At 38.7% G+C, this 15257-nt stretch overlaps 1 protein-coding gene across 1 annotated transcript; it reads left to right on the plus strand.

Moving 5' to 3' along the window:
• Positions 1 to 2348: 2348 nt before the first annotated feature.
• On the plus strand, positions 2349 to 14733 carry LOC133023172 (multidrug and toxin extrusion protein 1-like). Its single transcript, XM_061090139.1, has 16 exons — positions 2349 to 2588; positions 6634 to 6735; positions 6868 to 6936; positions 7142 to 7290; positions 7868 to 7910; positions 8572 to 8616; positions 8710 to 8807; positions 8925 to 9022; positions 10225 to 10406; positions 10486 to 10594; positions 11831 to 11906; positions 12237 to 12306; positions 12399 to 12531; positions 12636 to 12730; positions 12834 to 12897; positions 13806 to 14733. Exons 1-16 carry the CDS (start codon positions 2400 to 2402, stop codon positions 14048 to 14050), a joined length of 1767 nt encoding a protein of 588 aa, XP_060946122.1. The 5' UTR covers positions 2349 to 2399; the 3' UTR covers positions 14051 to 14733.
• Positions 14734 to 15257: the final 524 nt, after the last annotated feature.

Genomic DNA, 15257 nt, shown 5'->3' on the forward strand with positions numbered 1-15257 from the left:
ACGATTAATCACCATTTCTAAATGCCCCAAAAATTCCAATTTTCTATGTATGTTGTTTTGGGAATGGACAGATAAATGACAGAAAGCGGATATATACATTTAACATTTGTTGTAAAATCCAGTTGATATAGTGATTAAGATTGAAAAATAAAATCCAACTAAAACATACCACACCATAATTACATTTGGCTGTCTTAATGCTATGCCTCTGAGCAAACATACGATGATGTTATTAAGGGCATTTTTTTTATCACACTCAATAACAGCCTTTATCGTAAACAATTGGTGCCTTTTTTCTTTTCTTTTTTTTTTGAAAATATAGGATGGTTGAATAAAACTTTTTTCTTTTCTTTTTCAAACAAACCATCAAACCTTACAAAATTAAATGTGAATGTGAAATGTGAATCTGAATCCCTTCTGTAAAAGCAGTGTTGTTCAAGTTCAAACTTCAAAAGAACGAGTTCAAAGTTCAGTTCATGCAGATGAAAATAAACTAGTTCCCGTTCATAGTTAATTCTTTATTGGGACGATTTAGATGGCAAACCTACGGTCATGTGTTTGGATATGACTTGATGACGTCGGATCATGTCCGCGTTTTGCTCCGCTCACTTTAACATCGAGTCCTGACCGTGAAAGTCACGTCTCATGTTGTACAGAGCACTATATGTTGACGAGTCATTTTCATGATGTTTAAATGCAGCCTCATAAACTCTGGAGCGAATCAAACAAACACCAAGTTGATTCATGAACTGATCAGGTCCTGATAACTAGTGATGCATGTTTATTAGTTCAAGTGAGAGCAGAGTGGAGGAGGAAACAGTAACTGCAGCTCGGTACAAACCACTTGCAGCTGCTGTTCGGATCATGACTCAGCTGATCACTGAGCAGCTGTGACCAGAGAAACTCTGTGTTTCACTGTTTCACTGTTCTACTACAATGTCACTGACCGGCTGCTTCACGTGAATGAACTCTGATCTCACTGCGTGTGTAGCTCTGAGCGAGTGAGTGGGGGCAGGTATGGGTACATGGAGCGCGTCATTCTGCGCATGTGTTATAAAAATGTACGCGTTAATTCCACAAATTAATCTTCCTACGTTGACGTGTTAATTTTGACAGCCCTAGTTTTTAGTGATCAGGGACAAAGTGAGGAGCACTGACTGGGAGTTCTTCGTTGGAGCCAAAACCTATTTAAAATGTTAGGTTATAGACAATCTATAGGTTTGGATCCTGCCACTAGGCTCCTAACCTTTCTCAGGCCATTCTGTATTAACAGAAGTATTCATTCATGACTTTAACCTTTGACCTATGGAGCGCAGAGGATCAAATGACAATGAACAAAACCACACGTCCTGTTATTTGCTGTGGTGGAAATTGGTTGCATTTGTATGTCTTCTAGGAATACAGTTGCAGTTTCCAATAGAAAATAGAAACTTCCATGCCTCTGATTATAAACAATGTATTCAAAATATATATGCAACTAAAGTATCCCTGAATATAAAAGATGGTTGCACCTGGAGGAAAAGCTAAAAACATAATTTGTCCCTGTTGCCATTGGCATTTAAAATTTTCCTTTGAGATTTATATTTTGTATTTATTTACATTGTAGTTATTGATTGTTTTTGTCCTGCTCTGACTGCTGGCTGTACAGCAAATAGCCCACCGAGGATAATAAAGATTTCTTGACTTGACTTAACGTCTTAAATATTATTATTTTGTTGACATGCTCTGCTACTTGCAGCATCTATTACACTTCTGCAATGATCTCTCGAGCAGAAGGTATCATGTGAATCTGAGGTTTTTATGTTTTTTTTTCTTCCTGTCAGGGTTTTTTTGGCGTAGTTTTTTTTCCTCACTCTAGTTTAGTGTAAGGAGCAGAGGATGTCACACCTTGTTGAGCCCCACGACACAGATTGAGATTTGTGAATGTGGGCTATACATAAAAAATGTGATTTATCGATCGATGACTTTTGTGCTAAAATGGCATCTATTGGTAGAGTAAACTGTAAATCTGTTATGTATGGTATTTGCACAACAAAATAAACCCACCGATAATATCATCTTGTTGACTGTTTTGATCTTTTACTGATCATGAGGAGATCCCACTCCTACTAGTTTCTCTTTGTCAGAACATCTGTTCAGAAACACGCACAGGTTATTATACCCTCACACGCAACTTGATGGCTGCAGTCATGAAACACTACAGAGAGTTGAATACTGCACACGACGAGTCAGTGAATGACAGTGAATGCAGCACCATGTGTTCTTAATGACACTGCAGCACGATTGGCTGAGAGGACGCTCCCCAGCCCCTCCCCTCACTCCTCCCACCACACTTCTGCCTCCTTTCATATAACCGGTGGTTATGATGAGTGCAGCCAACATTGAAGCTTTCTTAAATCATGGACGCTGCCCCAACGCATGTGAAAAACACTGGAAAGGTGGTGGAAGATTTACAAGAAGGCAACATGACGGCGCATGTGGAGGGATCCGGTGAAGCATGGGGCTCCTGCCAGAAGCGCCTGCGCGGCTTCATCACACCGGAGTATGGACATGAGCTGGTTCAACTCTGCAAACTAGCGGGACCAGTGGTAAGCCTGAGGCAGCATGCTCCTCCTTGTGTAGTCACTGTATAATAATAATCATCATAGGAATAATCATGATCATGATAATAATAATAATAATAATAATATTAAACAATATTTAAAAACCAGAGTAACAGGGTGCTTCATAAAATAAACTATAACTGCAAAGAGAGAAAATTTACAAAATCCACATTCCAATCCAATCCAATAAAAGATATAAGAAGAACAATACAATACATATTAAAATGATAACAATGCTCGTCTATGTGAGTTTTTCACCAAAACTTCAGATTCTTCTGGTCTCATGTTGAGGAGGAGTATATTCCACGGTGCGTTGTCTACCTGTACTGTTGATATTAGTGCAGGGGTTCTCACAGTGGGGTCCTGGAATCCCCAATGGTCCTTGAGGGGTTGCAGGGGGTCCCTTGTAAAAGAGTAATCATTTATTCTCACTATATTTTCATCCACATCCACACGTTTGACTGTTTTGTTCCTGAGTTTCATACTTGTCAAATGAGGGTCTGTGTTCTAGCTTGTGTCAGTGAAGGGGTCAGTGCAGTAGCCCAGCACAGTGGATTTTAAAAAGAGCTGAGACGAGCACTGATCTCTAGAGAACATCTGCAATTTCTCCACTGGGGATGTATGTGTGAACACAAATGCCCGAGAGAGACTCTAGAGTTTCAGCACACTTTCTCCATCTGGCCCCCTGTACTTCACAGATGTGCTGTAAGTAAAAACATGTGATCTCCACAGCAGAATTAATACGTTAAATCCTTCCTCCGCCTGCTGCTTCACCTGAATCCTGCAGAGGATTTGCTGTTGTGGTTAATGCGTCTGAGCAGAGAATCTCCCATTGTTTTGTTCATGTATAAAAAGGATTTCTGGAGACATTTCTTCACTTCCTGGGCAGGATTTTTGTGAAGACCGCTCACGTTGAAATTTGTTTGACAGTGCTCATGTTGCATTGTCTGAACGTTGTGTTTATGTTAGTTAGTGATTAAATGGGGATGACTTGACAAAGAAAAAGATCATCTTCACAGGGGACTTTTCACCAATTAGAGTAGAAAGGCTCTGGTGCTCCTGATAACATGACCTCTATTCAATAGTCCCAGAATTAATTTCACTATGTACACCTATACTTTTTTTTTATTATTCATTTATTTATGTCTTCTGTGAAAAACTAGAACATAAATTTGTTTCCCGGTCTCATATGACGTTACCATGACCTTTACCTTTGCCAAGTGACAACTGGTCAAAATTTGAAGAAATCCCCTACGGTCAAGAGGCCAAAATATAGGATGTATGAGGTCACACGACCTTGAACTTTAACTCCCCAAATCCAATCAGTTAATCTGTGAGTCTAAGTGAATATCTGTTCCAAATGCACCAGTTTCATATCTGATTGCTAAATGATGTGTAATAATGTGTAGGGCAAAACACTATCTTCACTTTCTTCTTTCTATATTTTCTTTAACAATACATGCAAATAATATTGAGTTAAAAATGTTCACTGTGACATCATATTGAATCAGTTTAATCTAAAGACCTTCAGATGCAAAATTGTAAAGCGTTTTAGACTTTTGTTGAACACTGTTGCCCTGGTGAGAACAAATGTCATGCTTTACCATCAAATAGGAAGTGGTTGTAACTCAAACATCTGTTGTCCATTCTGTTCCAAACGTCCAATGTTGTAGATATAGTCTGTGTTTGGAAAGTCAACTTTGGTTAAGAACCTTCCTAACTGAGTGAAATGACCCGGGAGTATTTCAGTGGCCGCCATTATTAGAGCTTGTTGAACTCTCTAAATGACAAGGAAAGTAGCTTCAATGCTTCCTCACTTTTCTCCTTTAGCATAGGTATGTATAGGTGTAAATGCCACTATATATTATGTATATAATGTACAGTATATTACATTATATCTTTACAGGAGAATAGTGCCCGGCTAAATTCCACAGATACTCCCTTCTCTCTCCAAGCAGTACCCAAGGTCAGGTTATAGATAAAGGACCAACCAACAGTACATTGTGTCTATGCTCATGGACTTTCATATCTAACTCAGATGCTCCAGACAGAGAGGCACCATCTTGAACTCTTTTACATATTTCACCAGTGGCAAGACTCGAGGACACAACGTGATTTAGGAATGCATATAACATAACATAACATAGAGAGTGACAGCAATTGTAGTCATTCATGGATGTGCTGTTAGAATGGGTGACGCAAGTAGAGGAAGATATACTGGGAATGCTGTGGGAGACGTCTTCAGACTCGGGGGGTGACAATTGCTCATGTTGCTCTGTTAGCGTTTGTATATTGTTTTGCTTCTGATCTCCTTGATGCATCAAGTCTACATGAAAACCTTCTGCATTAGACATCAGCTGGTGAAAGGAGAACTCAGGCAAACTTCCATAACAGGAAACACTGGACCATTCTTTATGAAAGGAAAGGCAAAAATGCCGTCCCACAATTATTTGCAGCAGCAACATTTAAAGTGACAAAACCTCATAGTTGCCCCATGACACACCCACATAAATATGAAAAAACAGAACATCAGTTTTATTCTCCACACATGATGCAGAACTGATGTAAATCATCACATGATCGTCTGAGGTCTTGATTGTCTGAGCTCTTGATTTCACATCTGGTAACAACAAACATATTAAACTAATATGTTCAGTTCAAAATATCATATGAGTAAGTGATGATTAAATGTTCCCTTGTAAGTGAAGTAAGATTTTTTATTTTATTTTTATGTCATGCATGTTTGATGTGTTTCTGGTATGGGCTCTCCAGCGCCACATGGACACACAAACTAATAAAAAATGTTCAACACATCTTGCCATGACATTGAGCAGGACCTGTGACACCCAGGAATATCTGTGTCAGTCCGATATGGTCAGATAAAATAATCAATATATCACATTTATGTGGTGGGATTGATTTTATTGACCAAAGGCTGCCAGTTACTAGCCGCTGATCAGTGGTGTATAAAGTACTTGAAAGCCATACTTTAGTAAAAGTACAGACATCTTACCTGAAAGTGACTCTGGTAAAAGTAAAAGTCCCCCATCAGAAAATGACTTGAGTAAAAGTCTTAGAGTAGCTCATATTAAATGTACTTAAGTATCAAAAGTATCTGGTGTTGAAATGGACTTAAGTTTCAAAAGTAAAAGTACAAGTACCAACGTGCATCTGAACTTCCAGAGACAACATAGAATCAACTATAAACAAGTTCCTCTTGTGTCTACCTAAGAACACTAATAGACCACAGTATAACCACTAAAAAAGTAGGTCAAAATCACTAAACATGGACTTTTCATCAGTAGCAGGAATGATACACAATGACCCTTATGATAACTCAGCAAACGGAAACAAGATCTAGGCACACAAAATAAGATAGTTTCTCTTCTGTTAAGAGCCTGCACAGTGCTAGTACAGAGAAGAAGAAGAAAAATCACTGGACACAGTCTCGTTTTGCTGCCAAATTTCAGACCGAATAGTAAAGAGTGAACTTAACCGAGCTCCTGCATGATCACCTGGGTAATTCTAAAGGGAAAAGATGGATGGGGAATGTGCTCGTGTTGATTAAGTCCCTGCCCTTTGTACACACATCGCTACTCCCCATTGGATGGTTTAGTGAGGTCCTCGGATCGGCCCTGCCAGAGTCGGTTACGGCCCTGACGGAGCGCCGAGAAGACGATCAACTCTGGACTCTATACAGGAAGTAAAACTCTTAGCAAAGTTTCTGAAGGTAAACCTGTCAAGGCAGCCCGACCAAACTCCGGACGCTAAGGGTCTCTCGCCTCCACTAAACTGACTGCTCTGCATAGGTGACCTATTGAGAGTCATATTATTACATATTGTATCTAAAATGCTGCATATTATCTTAAATATGTGTGATATTTTTGAAGGATTTTTCTCTGGGCTTTACTTACTGTGTTTAAAATGTCTATGACATGTCATGTTGATGTCTTTTTTTCTTTGAATGTATCTGGAATTTAAATTAATAAGCAAATTAACAAAGGGTGTCATGTCTGTTTTTATCTTCCAGGTCATTTCCCAGTTGATGGTTTTCATGATCAGTTTCGTCAGCACAGTGTTTTGTGGTCACATGGGGAAAACTGAACTTGCAGGAGTAGCATTAGCAATTGCGGTGAGGAGACAAACATGCTGTTAAGTTCTGCTTTGTCTAAATCTGTATTTAACCCTGGAATCCAGGACAGTTGTTTAGAATTGTGTTTTGTTTTTATTTTTTTCCTAAATTATCTTTTGTTGTCATTTGCAGGTGGTTAATGTCAGTGGAGTGTCCATTGGAAGTGGTTTGTCGCTAACTTGTGATACCCTCATATCTCAGGTACTGTCCTCACCAGAGGTGGTTGCTATCTAACCAAGTCAAACCTAGCCAGTACCACTGTGTTCCCAGGTTATCCTGGGGTCTCCTGAAAAACAGCTTAACAATGAGCTTTTGTATTGAGTCAGCTCATACCCTTGGTGTTATTGGCATGATTGTGTGTTTTCTTTCAGTGCTTATTTAAGTGTCTGTGTCTACCTGTATGCAGACGTATGGGAGCGGTAACTTGAAGCGAGTGGGTGTGATTCTCCAGAGGGGGATTTTGATTCTGCTGTTGGCCTGTTTCCCTTGCTGGGCCATCCTCATCAACACTGAACCTCTTCTCCTTGCTGTCAGACAAAGCCCAGAGGTTGCCAGGTCAGTCATTTTTCAATCCCCTGAACAACACATGCTTTCAGCTTCTTTTTCACTGACACGGCTGGATGGGGATTCTTATCTAGACTGACAATACTGCGACTATGGGCTGAGGATTACTTGCACTTGACTGACTAAACCACACGAGAGCAGCAGAAACGAGCTGTAAAATACAACACTGACCTAAGGCCTACTAAATTTATATGGTAAACAAATACTTCCTTATTTATACATTGAACAGATACAGAGGAATATTAATTTGCATTAAGCGCCAGGTGTTTTTATTTGCTAAACTGATAACATAAAAGAATCGGATACAGCAGCTTTAAAAAAGAAAACAGGATTCAGAGAGGTGCTGATTCTGTGGGTGCTCGACATTTCATGATAATTCCAACTGCTCTTTTGACTGAAGTATTATTTAAGGTGATCTGTCTTGTCTGTTGGCTCAAAGTTGACTTCTGCCCAAAAGCTGAATCCTTATGATTTATAACCTCATACTTGATGTACAATCATGAAAATCAGTCACACATGCAGTTTCACATTTAAACATTATTTGTTCTGTTTGTCTTTCTACATAAAGCCTGTCACAGATGTATGTGAAGATCTTCATGCCTGCTCTACCGGTGGGTGTGGTACATTCTAGACATTGATGGATCAAAGTGGTTTTAACTCATTTTAACTCATTTTAAGTCATACTATGGGTCAGTCCACCAAAATTGATTCAGACCAAATATCTTAAAAATCATTTGAAATCCTTGAAAAAACACATGGCACTCCATCCAATGGATTTCCATGAAACTTGTTGATGTTCTTCCTTTTCTTTCGGTACAAGTTCATAAGTTGTTCTTAAAATATCTTGACAACCATTGGATTATTTAATCATGCAAGGCTAATTTAAGATAGAAAAAGATCAGATATTTTCATTGAGCCTCATCATCTGATCAAAATTTTAAGTTGTAAGAAACTTGGTTTGGGACAAAATATTTGCAGGATTATAACATTTGCATGAGCCTCAGCTGTACTTCAGTGCTATTGAGGCTAATATTAGCATGTTAATACGTCAAAATAAATGTAGCTAGGCTATTCAATGTTAATTGTTGATTTTTATAGAGCCTGGTTTGATTAAGCACAAGACTGCCCTGTTGAAATGTAAACACTAAGCCAGTGAGTGTACTGTGTAAATCGATTTGAGACACTCTAGTCTTATTGCTCAACAAAACTCTCATGCCCAAACGTTTTTCTTTGCCTGTGCCTGTGTTGTGATTTCATGTTTTTCTTCTGCAGGCAGCGTTTATGTACCAGCTACAAGGGAGGTATCTTCAAAATCAGGTGAGACTTTCTGTCACTTTTACAAACTTTCTTAACACACTTCCTTCAGTCCCTAAAATGAATGTTGAGCCAAGCTTGTGTTGTGCTTTACAGGGAATTATATGGCCTCAGGTTATAACTGGAGTGGTTGTTAATGTCTTCAATGCTGTCATCAACTACATTTTCCTCTTTATTCTGAATATGGGTGTTGCGTAAGTATTTTTACATTTGCGATCTCGAAAGAAAATTTGAATTTTCTGCTTATAATGACCTAACTGCTTTCAACAGTTTTTAATTTCTCTTTACTCGTCTGTTTCTTTTTCTCTAAGTGGATCTGCAGCTGCCAATGCCATCTCTCAGTATATGTTGGCTGTGTTTTTATACATTTACATCTGCGGGAGGGGTCTGCACAAGGCCACGTGGGGAGGTATGATCTGTTCTTTCTCGTTATATGGTTGACTCTTCGTCCTACTCTGTCTACTAATTTCATCCTCTTTCATCATTCAAGTGCGTGGACTGTGACGATAATAGTTGTACATTATAGACATTCCTCTATGTAATGTTTGACAAGGTACTAACTGTGTAATACTGTGTAGAGAACAGGTCACAGTGATGACTGGAGTTTCTCTCAGATCTTTATTCCAGAGTGTTTCATTATTTCTTCATTCATGTTCACATTTTGTAATGTCAAAACCCTGCCGCCCTCAAATCGCCGCTGCTCATAAACAGATTTCCTCTGCTCCTGCTCCAAACTGTTCTTCACTCAGATTATACGTTGTTGCTGTACTTCACATGGAGTCCTTCTTCTCACACTCAGGCTGCTTCTGTGCACTTACAAAAGTCCTGCTCTCAGATTTGTGCTCTCATAATCAGGCATTAGTGAAGTAGCACTGTCACAATTCCATAACCAACTGAATGGACGTTGATCATGCTGGCATTTCAAAATCTCAAGTAGCAATATGGTCTTAAAATATGCTCTTAAATAAAGAAATAAAAATAACCCCTGTAGGTGATGTAGCTGCTCAGAGTTAGGGCTTCTCAGAAGACTGTTGTATAAGACAACTGATCATTTGCTTGTTAAACAGTAATCCATTTTTTTTTCTGACTTGAAGTTAACATTTGCTGGACTAGTTATGTATTAAGGGAGCACTTTTAACCTGCTCTATTAAACGTTAAGCCCTAAAATACGCATGCAATATAATGAAACAATGTCTGACGTGTGTCTGTGTGTCTTACTTTCTCTCTGAGTGTCTATCTCTGTGTGTGTGTGTCTGACTCTGTGTGTGTGTGTGTGTGTTTGTGTGTGTGTGTGTCTGACTCTGTGTGTGTGTGTTTGTGTGTGTGGGTCTGACTTTATGTCTGTGTATTTATCTGACTGTGTGTATCTATGTCTGACTGTGTGTCTGACTGTGTTTGTGTGTGTACGGCGATGTCTGTGTGTCTATTTGTCTGACTGTCAGGGGTGTGAAACAGGCACTGAACTAGTGCTAATGATTTCAAATAATGACCTTAAACAGATACATACAAGTATAAATCTCACATCAGCATTTGGCCATGCTGCCTCTAACATGAAATGAGATGAAATAAAAAGGTATTACCATATTTAACCTGTGGACCTGTGACTCACAGGTTGGTCACTGGACTGTTTGCAGGAGTGGGGACCCTTCATGCAGTTGGCCATTCCCAGTATGCTCATGCTGTGTCTGGAGTGGTGGATGTTTGAGTTGGGAGGATTCCTGGCCGGATTGATTAGTGACACTGAGCTGGGAGCTCAGTCGATAGCATATGAGCTAGCTGTTTTAGCTTACATGGTAATTATTGATGCTGATTTTCTGCTCCAAGTAGACGTTTGAATACACTTTGGATTTTTACCTCTCTGTTTTTCCTCAGTTCCCATTGGGATTCTCTGCGGCTGCCAGTGTTCGAGTGGGGAACGCGCTTGGTGCAGGAAACATAGAACAGGCCAAGTTATCATCCAAAATCCCCATCATCTGTGGATGTAAGAACCAAACCATTCCAAACCAAAACAAAACAAACATTTCGAAGCCAAATCAAGCCAAACAAAACAAAACAAAACCAAGCAATTCCAAACCAGAGCAAACTGTTCCAAACCAAACCATACCAAACTAAACCATTCCAAACCAAACCAAACCATACAATTCCAAACCAAGACAAGCCATACCGAACCAAGCAAAACTAAACAATTCCAAACCAAAACAACACAAGCCAACCAAAACAAATGAACCTATTTGGTGGTAGGGGTGCTTGCATGTGAAGAGATCTTAACACAATTCACATTACACATCGAGATGTATTGTACTTGAAAACTAGAAGATGGTTTCAGGACTCTAGAATCATGATCTCTGTAAGATATGATGGTGCCACACCATCACAGGCTTTGTTGATAATGAGGAGGATTTTAAAATCTGTTCTAGATTGCACAGGCAAACCAAAACACTGAGGATGAAGAGAATATATCAAAATGTATATGATCTTTGAAAGTTCCTGTCAGGATCATCTGGAGTCTTTAGAGACAAATTACATCAATCCAGCACAGAAGAAACAAATGTATTAACTAGTTTATCTGCGTATTTTTTAAACAGAATATTTCAAAGTTACACATGTGAAAAGTGGAGTTCTTTAAATTAGTTTTACGTGGGAGTTAAATAAATCCTGACCAAAGTTAATTAATCATGGTATTTCTGGAGGGCAGTGCAATGCCCTCACATGATTACCTTTCTTTCCTCTTGTGATTGCTAACACACTAAACAGTTGCAACTAGAAGCCAAGGTTTGTTAGCTGAGTAAGCTTAGTAAGACTTTGCATGCGTCGACCTAGCTGGCCCAGCATCAAGGAGTGTTGATGAACAGCAATTACGAAATAAAAATAAATAAAAAACTGAAAAAATATATCACCTAAAATTCAGTTATGATGAAAAATAATCTTTAATCATAGTGAAATAGTACTCAAAATTGTCTTTAATCGGTTCAGGAATGGCCATTTTATTTACATATATTAAATACTTTTTTGTTTCAGGGGCATGAATATACAAATATATTTGACTGTCTCGTCAACTAACTTTTGATCTTTTAACAACTGTTGTTATCTAGCTAAACACTGAAACATCGTAGTAAAAGTACCTTGGTTCTTGTCTTCCCTGCTTTCCTTTCATTTTAATTTATTTAGTTTAACAATATACGGTATTTTACTTTTTGGTGTCTTTCTCTTGTTACAGTCTTCATTGCATGTGTTATTGGAGGTAGTCTCAGCATCGCCAGAAATCTCGTTGGATACATTTTCACCTCAGAGCAGTGAGTAACATCTTTTAAAAAACTCTTTACTTCCATGAACAGACAGAACAGTTCAGTTATCTAGTCTGTCTTATCTGCCTATCTCACCTTGCTGTTCAGACTGTCATACATTAATTAATGTCGTCATGAGCATGAGTTAGAGACGTTGTCGTCCATATTTGTGCTGCCAAAGACAACACTGCTTAGAAATCATATGTTGCCCAAATGCCCAGTTAGTTCCAGTACAGTTAACCCTAACAAACCTGATTATAACCATTATTCAAATGATTATGTAACACACTTTCAAGCTGCATTAGACCTAATCTAATCTCTATTTGCATGTTTTTTCAGAGACATTTTACAGAGGGTTGCTGACGTCATGATTATATTTTGTTTCATGCATATTTTTGATGCCACTGCGGTGAGAAACAGTTTCAAACTACAATTTCCTGCATTTCATATCTGTAGCAGACAAACATAATGTTTTTGACCAGATCTGTTGGATTTTCATAGGGTGTGGCTGGAGGGGTTCTTAGAGGAGTAGGTAAACCATTGGTTGGTGCTCTGTGTAACCTGGTGGGATACTACTTCATTGGCTTCCCCATTGGTGTGTCTCTTATGTTTGCAGCAAAAATGGGGATTGTAGGTGAGAAAAGACCAATAATCACCAGCAATTTTAACTTAACCTTGCCTCCTTTTTGTCAAGAAACATTCAGGAAAGCCATTAAACATCTTTCATTTCTGTAAAAGGACTATGGACTGGAACTACCATTTGTGTGGTGATCCAATCAAGTTTCTTTATCATGTTTTTGTACAAACTTGATTGGAAGAAGGCTGCTGAAGAGGTGTGTACCTACATCCCTTGATCAATCAGGGTTAAATTGGCAATAGGCTTAAATTAGAGTTGAAACATGCTATTAGCTGTTTTTAATGTATTTCTATGTTCAGGCTCGTGTGAGAGCAGGAGTCCAGATCAAAGAAGAAAACAACATTGGGATGGTAGAAAACAAAGGTAAATAACATTCTGTTCACACATGCACAACGCAGTTGGAGATTCTCTGCTCGGATACGTTCAGAACATACAGAAATCTCTGGATTACTGAGATGAGGGGTGGTGCAGCAAACAGAGACAAAAGGTAACACATTAATTCCTCTGCGGAGAACACATCTTTTTGTTTACATAAAATGGTAACTGGTGTAAGCTCTTATCACCACAGACTCTTCGTCGGTGTCTTCTGTGGCACCACTTTTTCATTATGAGATATTTGTATTCTTTTTGCATCTGTCGCGTGTGAGAATCATCATCAGTGTGCCCACTCGCTGGTAGTGAATCCTGCAGAGAATCTCCTGCTGTGTTCTCACATGGGCTCCTTTGTCTGGAGAAACTCTTTAGAAAGTCTGGAGGCTCTCACTCAGACTGGGGGTTCTCACACACAGCCCCATCTGAATCATCTATTGCAGAGGTCTTCAACAGGGTGTGCTGCAGGGGGGTCAGGAAATTTTTGGTTGATTAGACAATTTTTTATATTTTTAAAATGTAAAAAAAAAAATCGACAAATTTAAATTGTTTTAAGTACACATTAACATGAATCCAGCATATTGTAGCGAACGGATAAATGGAGGCAGAAGACGTCATCTTTCAATCAGCGACACACAATAATAAAAACATGGATATATGAACCTGTGTATTATTTGAATAGCTTAGTATTGAATTCACAATAACAGGGTAGCTAAGTTTATACATGACATTAGGCCCAGTTTAATTTAAAAACACTATTTTTTACAATATATATAGTAGGGGGTCCCTGCTCCATCTCTTCATCAGTTTGGGGTCCTTGAACTGAAAAACGTTGAAGACCCCTGATCTATCGTAATTGTAGTGTAAGTGTTAATACTATATGTTTCTCCTCAAATCTCCAGATCCGAATCCCAACCAGGCCCAGGTGGTCAGCACCATTGAGTCAAGTTGCGACAGTACTGAAGAGGGTAACCCATACGAGGAGGTGCATGATCCAAACCAGAGCAGTTTCACAACTACGACAGTGGGAAATGTTCTCTCAGTAACACAACTGGTTTTACGGCGGGGACTGGCACTGATAGTTATGGTCCTCATCCTCATCGTTGGAATCATCGCCAGCTACTTCCTCAATAAGCTGCTAAAATGAGTCCTTGGATGATGCAAGGCTGGCAATCAGAATAATGGTTGGCAGGTTTGTTAGCGTAAAGTTTCATAAAACACTTATTTTAACACTGAATGACATTATAGTATGAAATGGTGTCATGTGGACACTGGCATAAAGCCCAGAGTTGCAGTGACAGTTCTTCTGGAAGATTCTGGGAAGAGCTGTGATGGTCCCAGAAATGTCTTCAGTTGAGAATTGTGGAGGCCCTTTTTCTCTTGGTAACCTTGAAGGTAGCATAATTTGTTTAGCCTTTGCAGATCTGTGCCTCAGCACATTCCTGTATCTGAGCTCTGTAGTCAGCTCCTTCGACCTCATAGTCTCTGTAATGCGTTCCTTTCTAGATCATGTCCAATCTAAACTCACGACAGGTGGACTCCATTCCATATCCCAACATCTCCTATGTCAAGACGAATGGGAGGGAGCTGAATTAAGTGTCAAATGTTGTAGCAAAGGGTCTGAAGACTAAATGGTATATTGAATTTAGACAAACGAGGCGTATAGGCTGCATCAAAACAAAATGTAAAAAAAATTGTTTGAATACTTTCACAATCTAGTGTAAGACTCAGTATCACTGAACAAATATTCGATTGTTCTAACGTTACTTTGTAACCCTTTATTGTCATCAAATGGTTGTGGTTGCTGAAATAAAACAATATCAATCTAAATCTGGTGCCTTTTGATATTTTGGTTTTGTCAGGGGGAATATTTCACCTCTTGGTGACTTGTTTTAGTCAGTCATTATGGATATGGAGAACATATGGATGATATTGCTGTCCTTCAAATTTAAAATCTGAACCTGAATCACTTTCTTGCTTTTAGTATGGACGTTAATTGCATTTTGGGTTCTCTTTATATATTAATTTTATCAATACATCCACATCTCTGAATTTTTTAAATTTTATTGCCAAATAACAAAGACTGAAATAAGTAAAAAGTTAATTTAGGATTGCCAAAGATGGTATGTAAGCATTACACTGAAAGCATTTTCTTTAATGTGTTATGTTCTCAATCATCTCAATATAAATAAACAGTTAAATGATTGATGTTAATGTATTGTATGTATATTAGTAAAACATTGACACACTTCTCTATCATGTTACAAACTGTCTCTTCCAATCAATGTTGTAAATACTGTTATTTTGTTGATGCATTCAGATACACGTGGCATCTATTGCACTTGGGGGAGGGA

The sequence above is a fragment of the Limanda limanda genome, chromosome 2 (assembly GCF_963576545.1).
Source record: "Limanda limanda chromosome 2, fLimLim1.1, whole genome shotgun sequence".
Lineage (NCBI taxonomy): Eukaryota > Metazoa > Chordata > Actinopteri > Pleuronectiformes > Pleuronectidae > Limanda > Limanda limanda.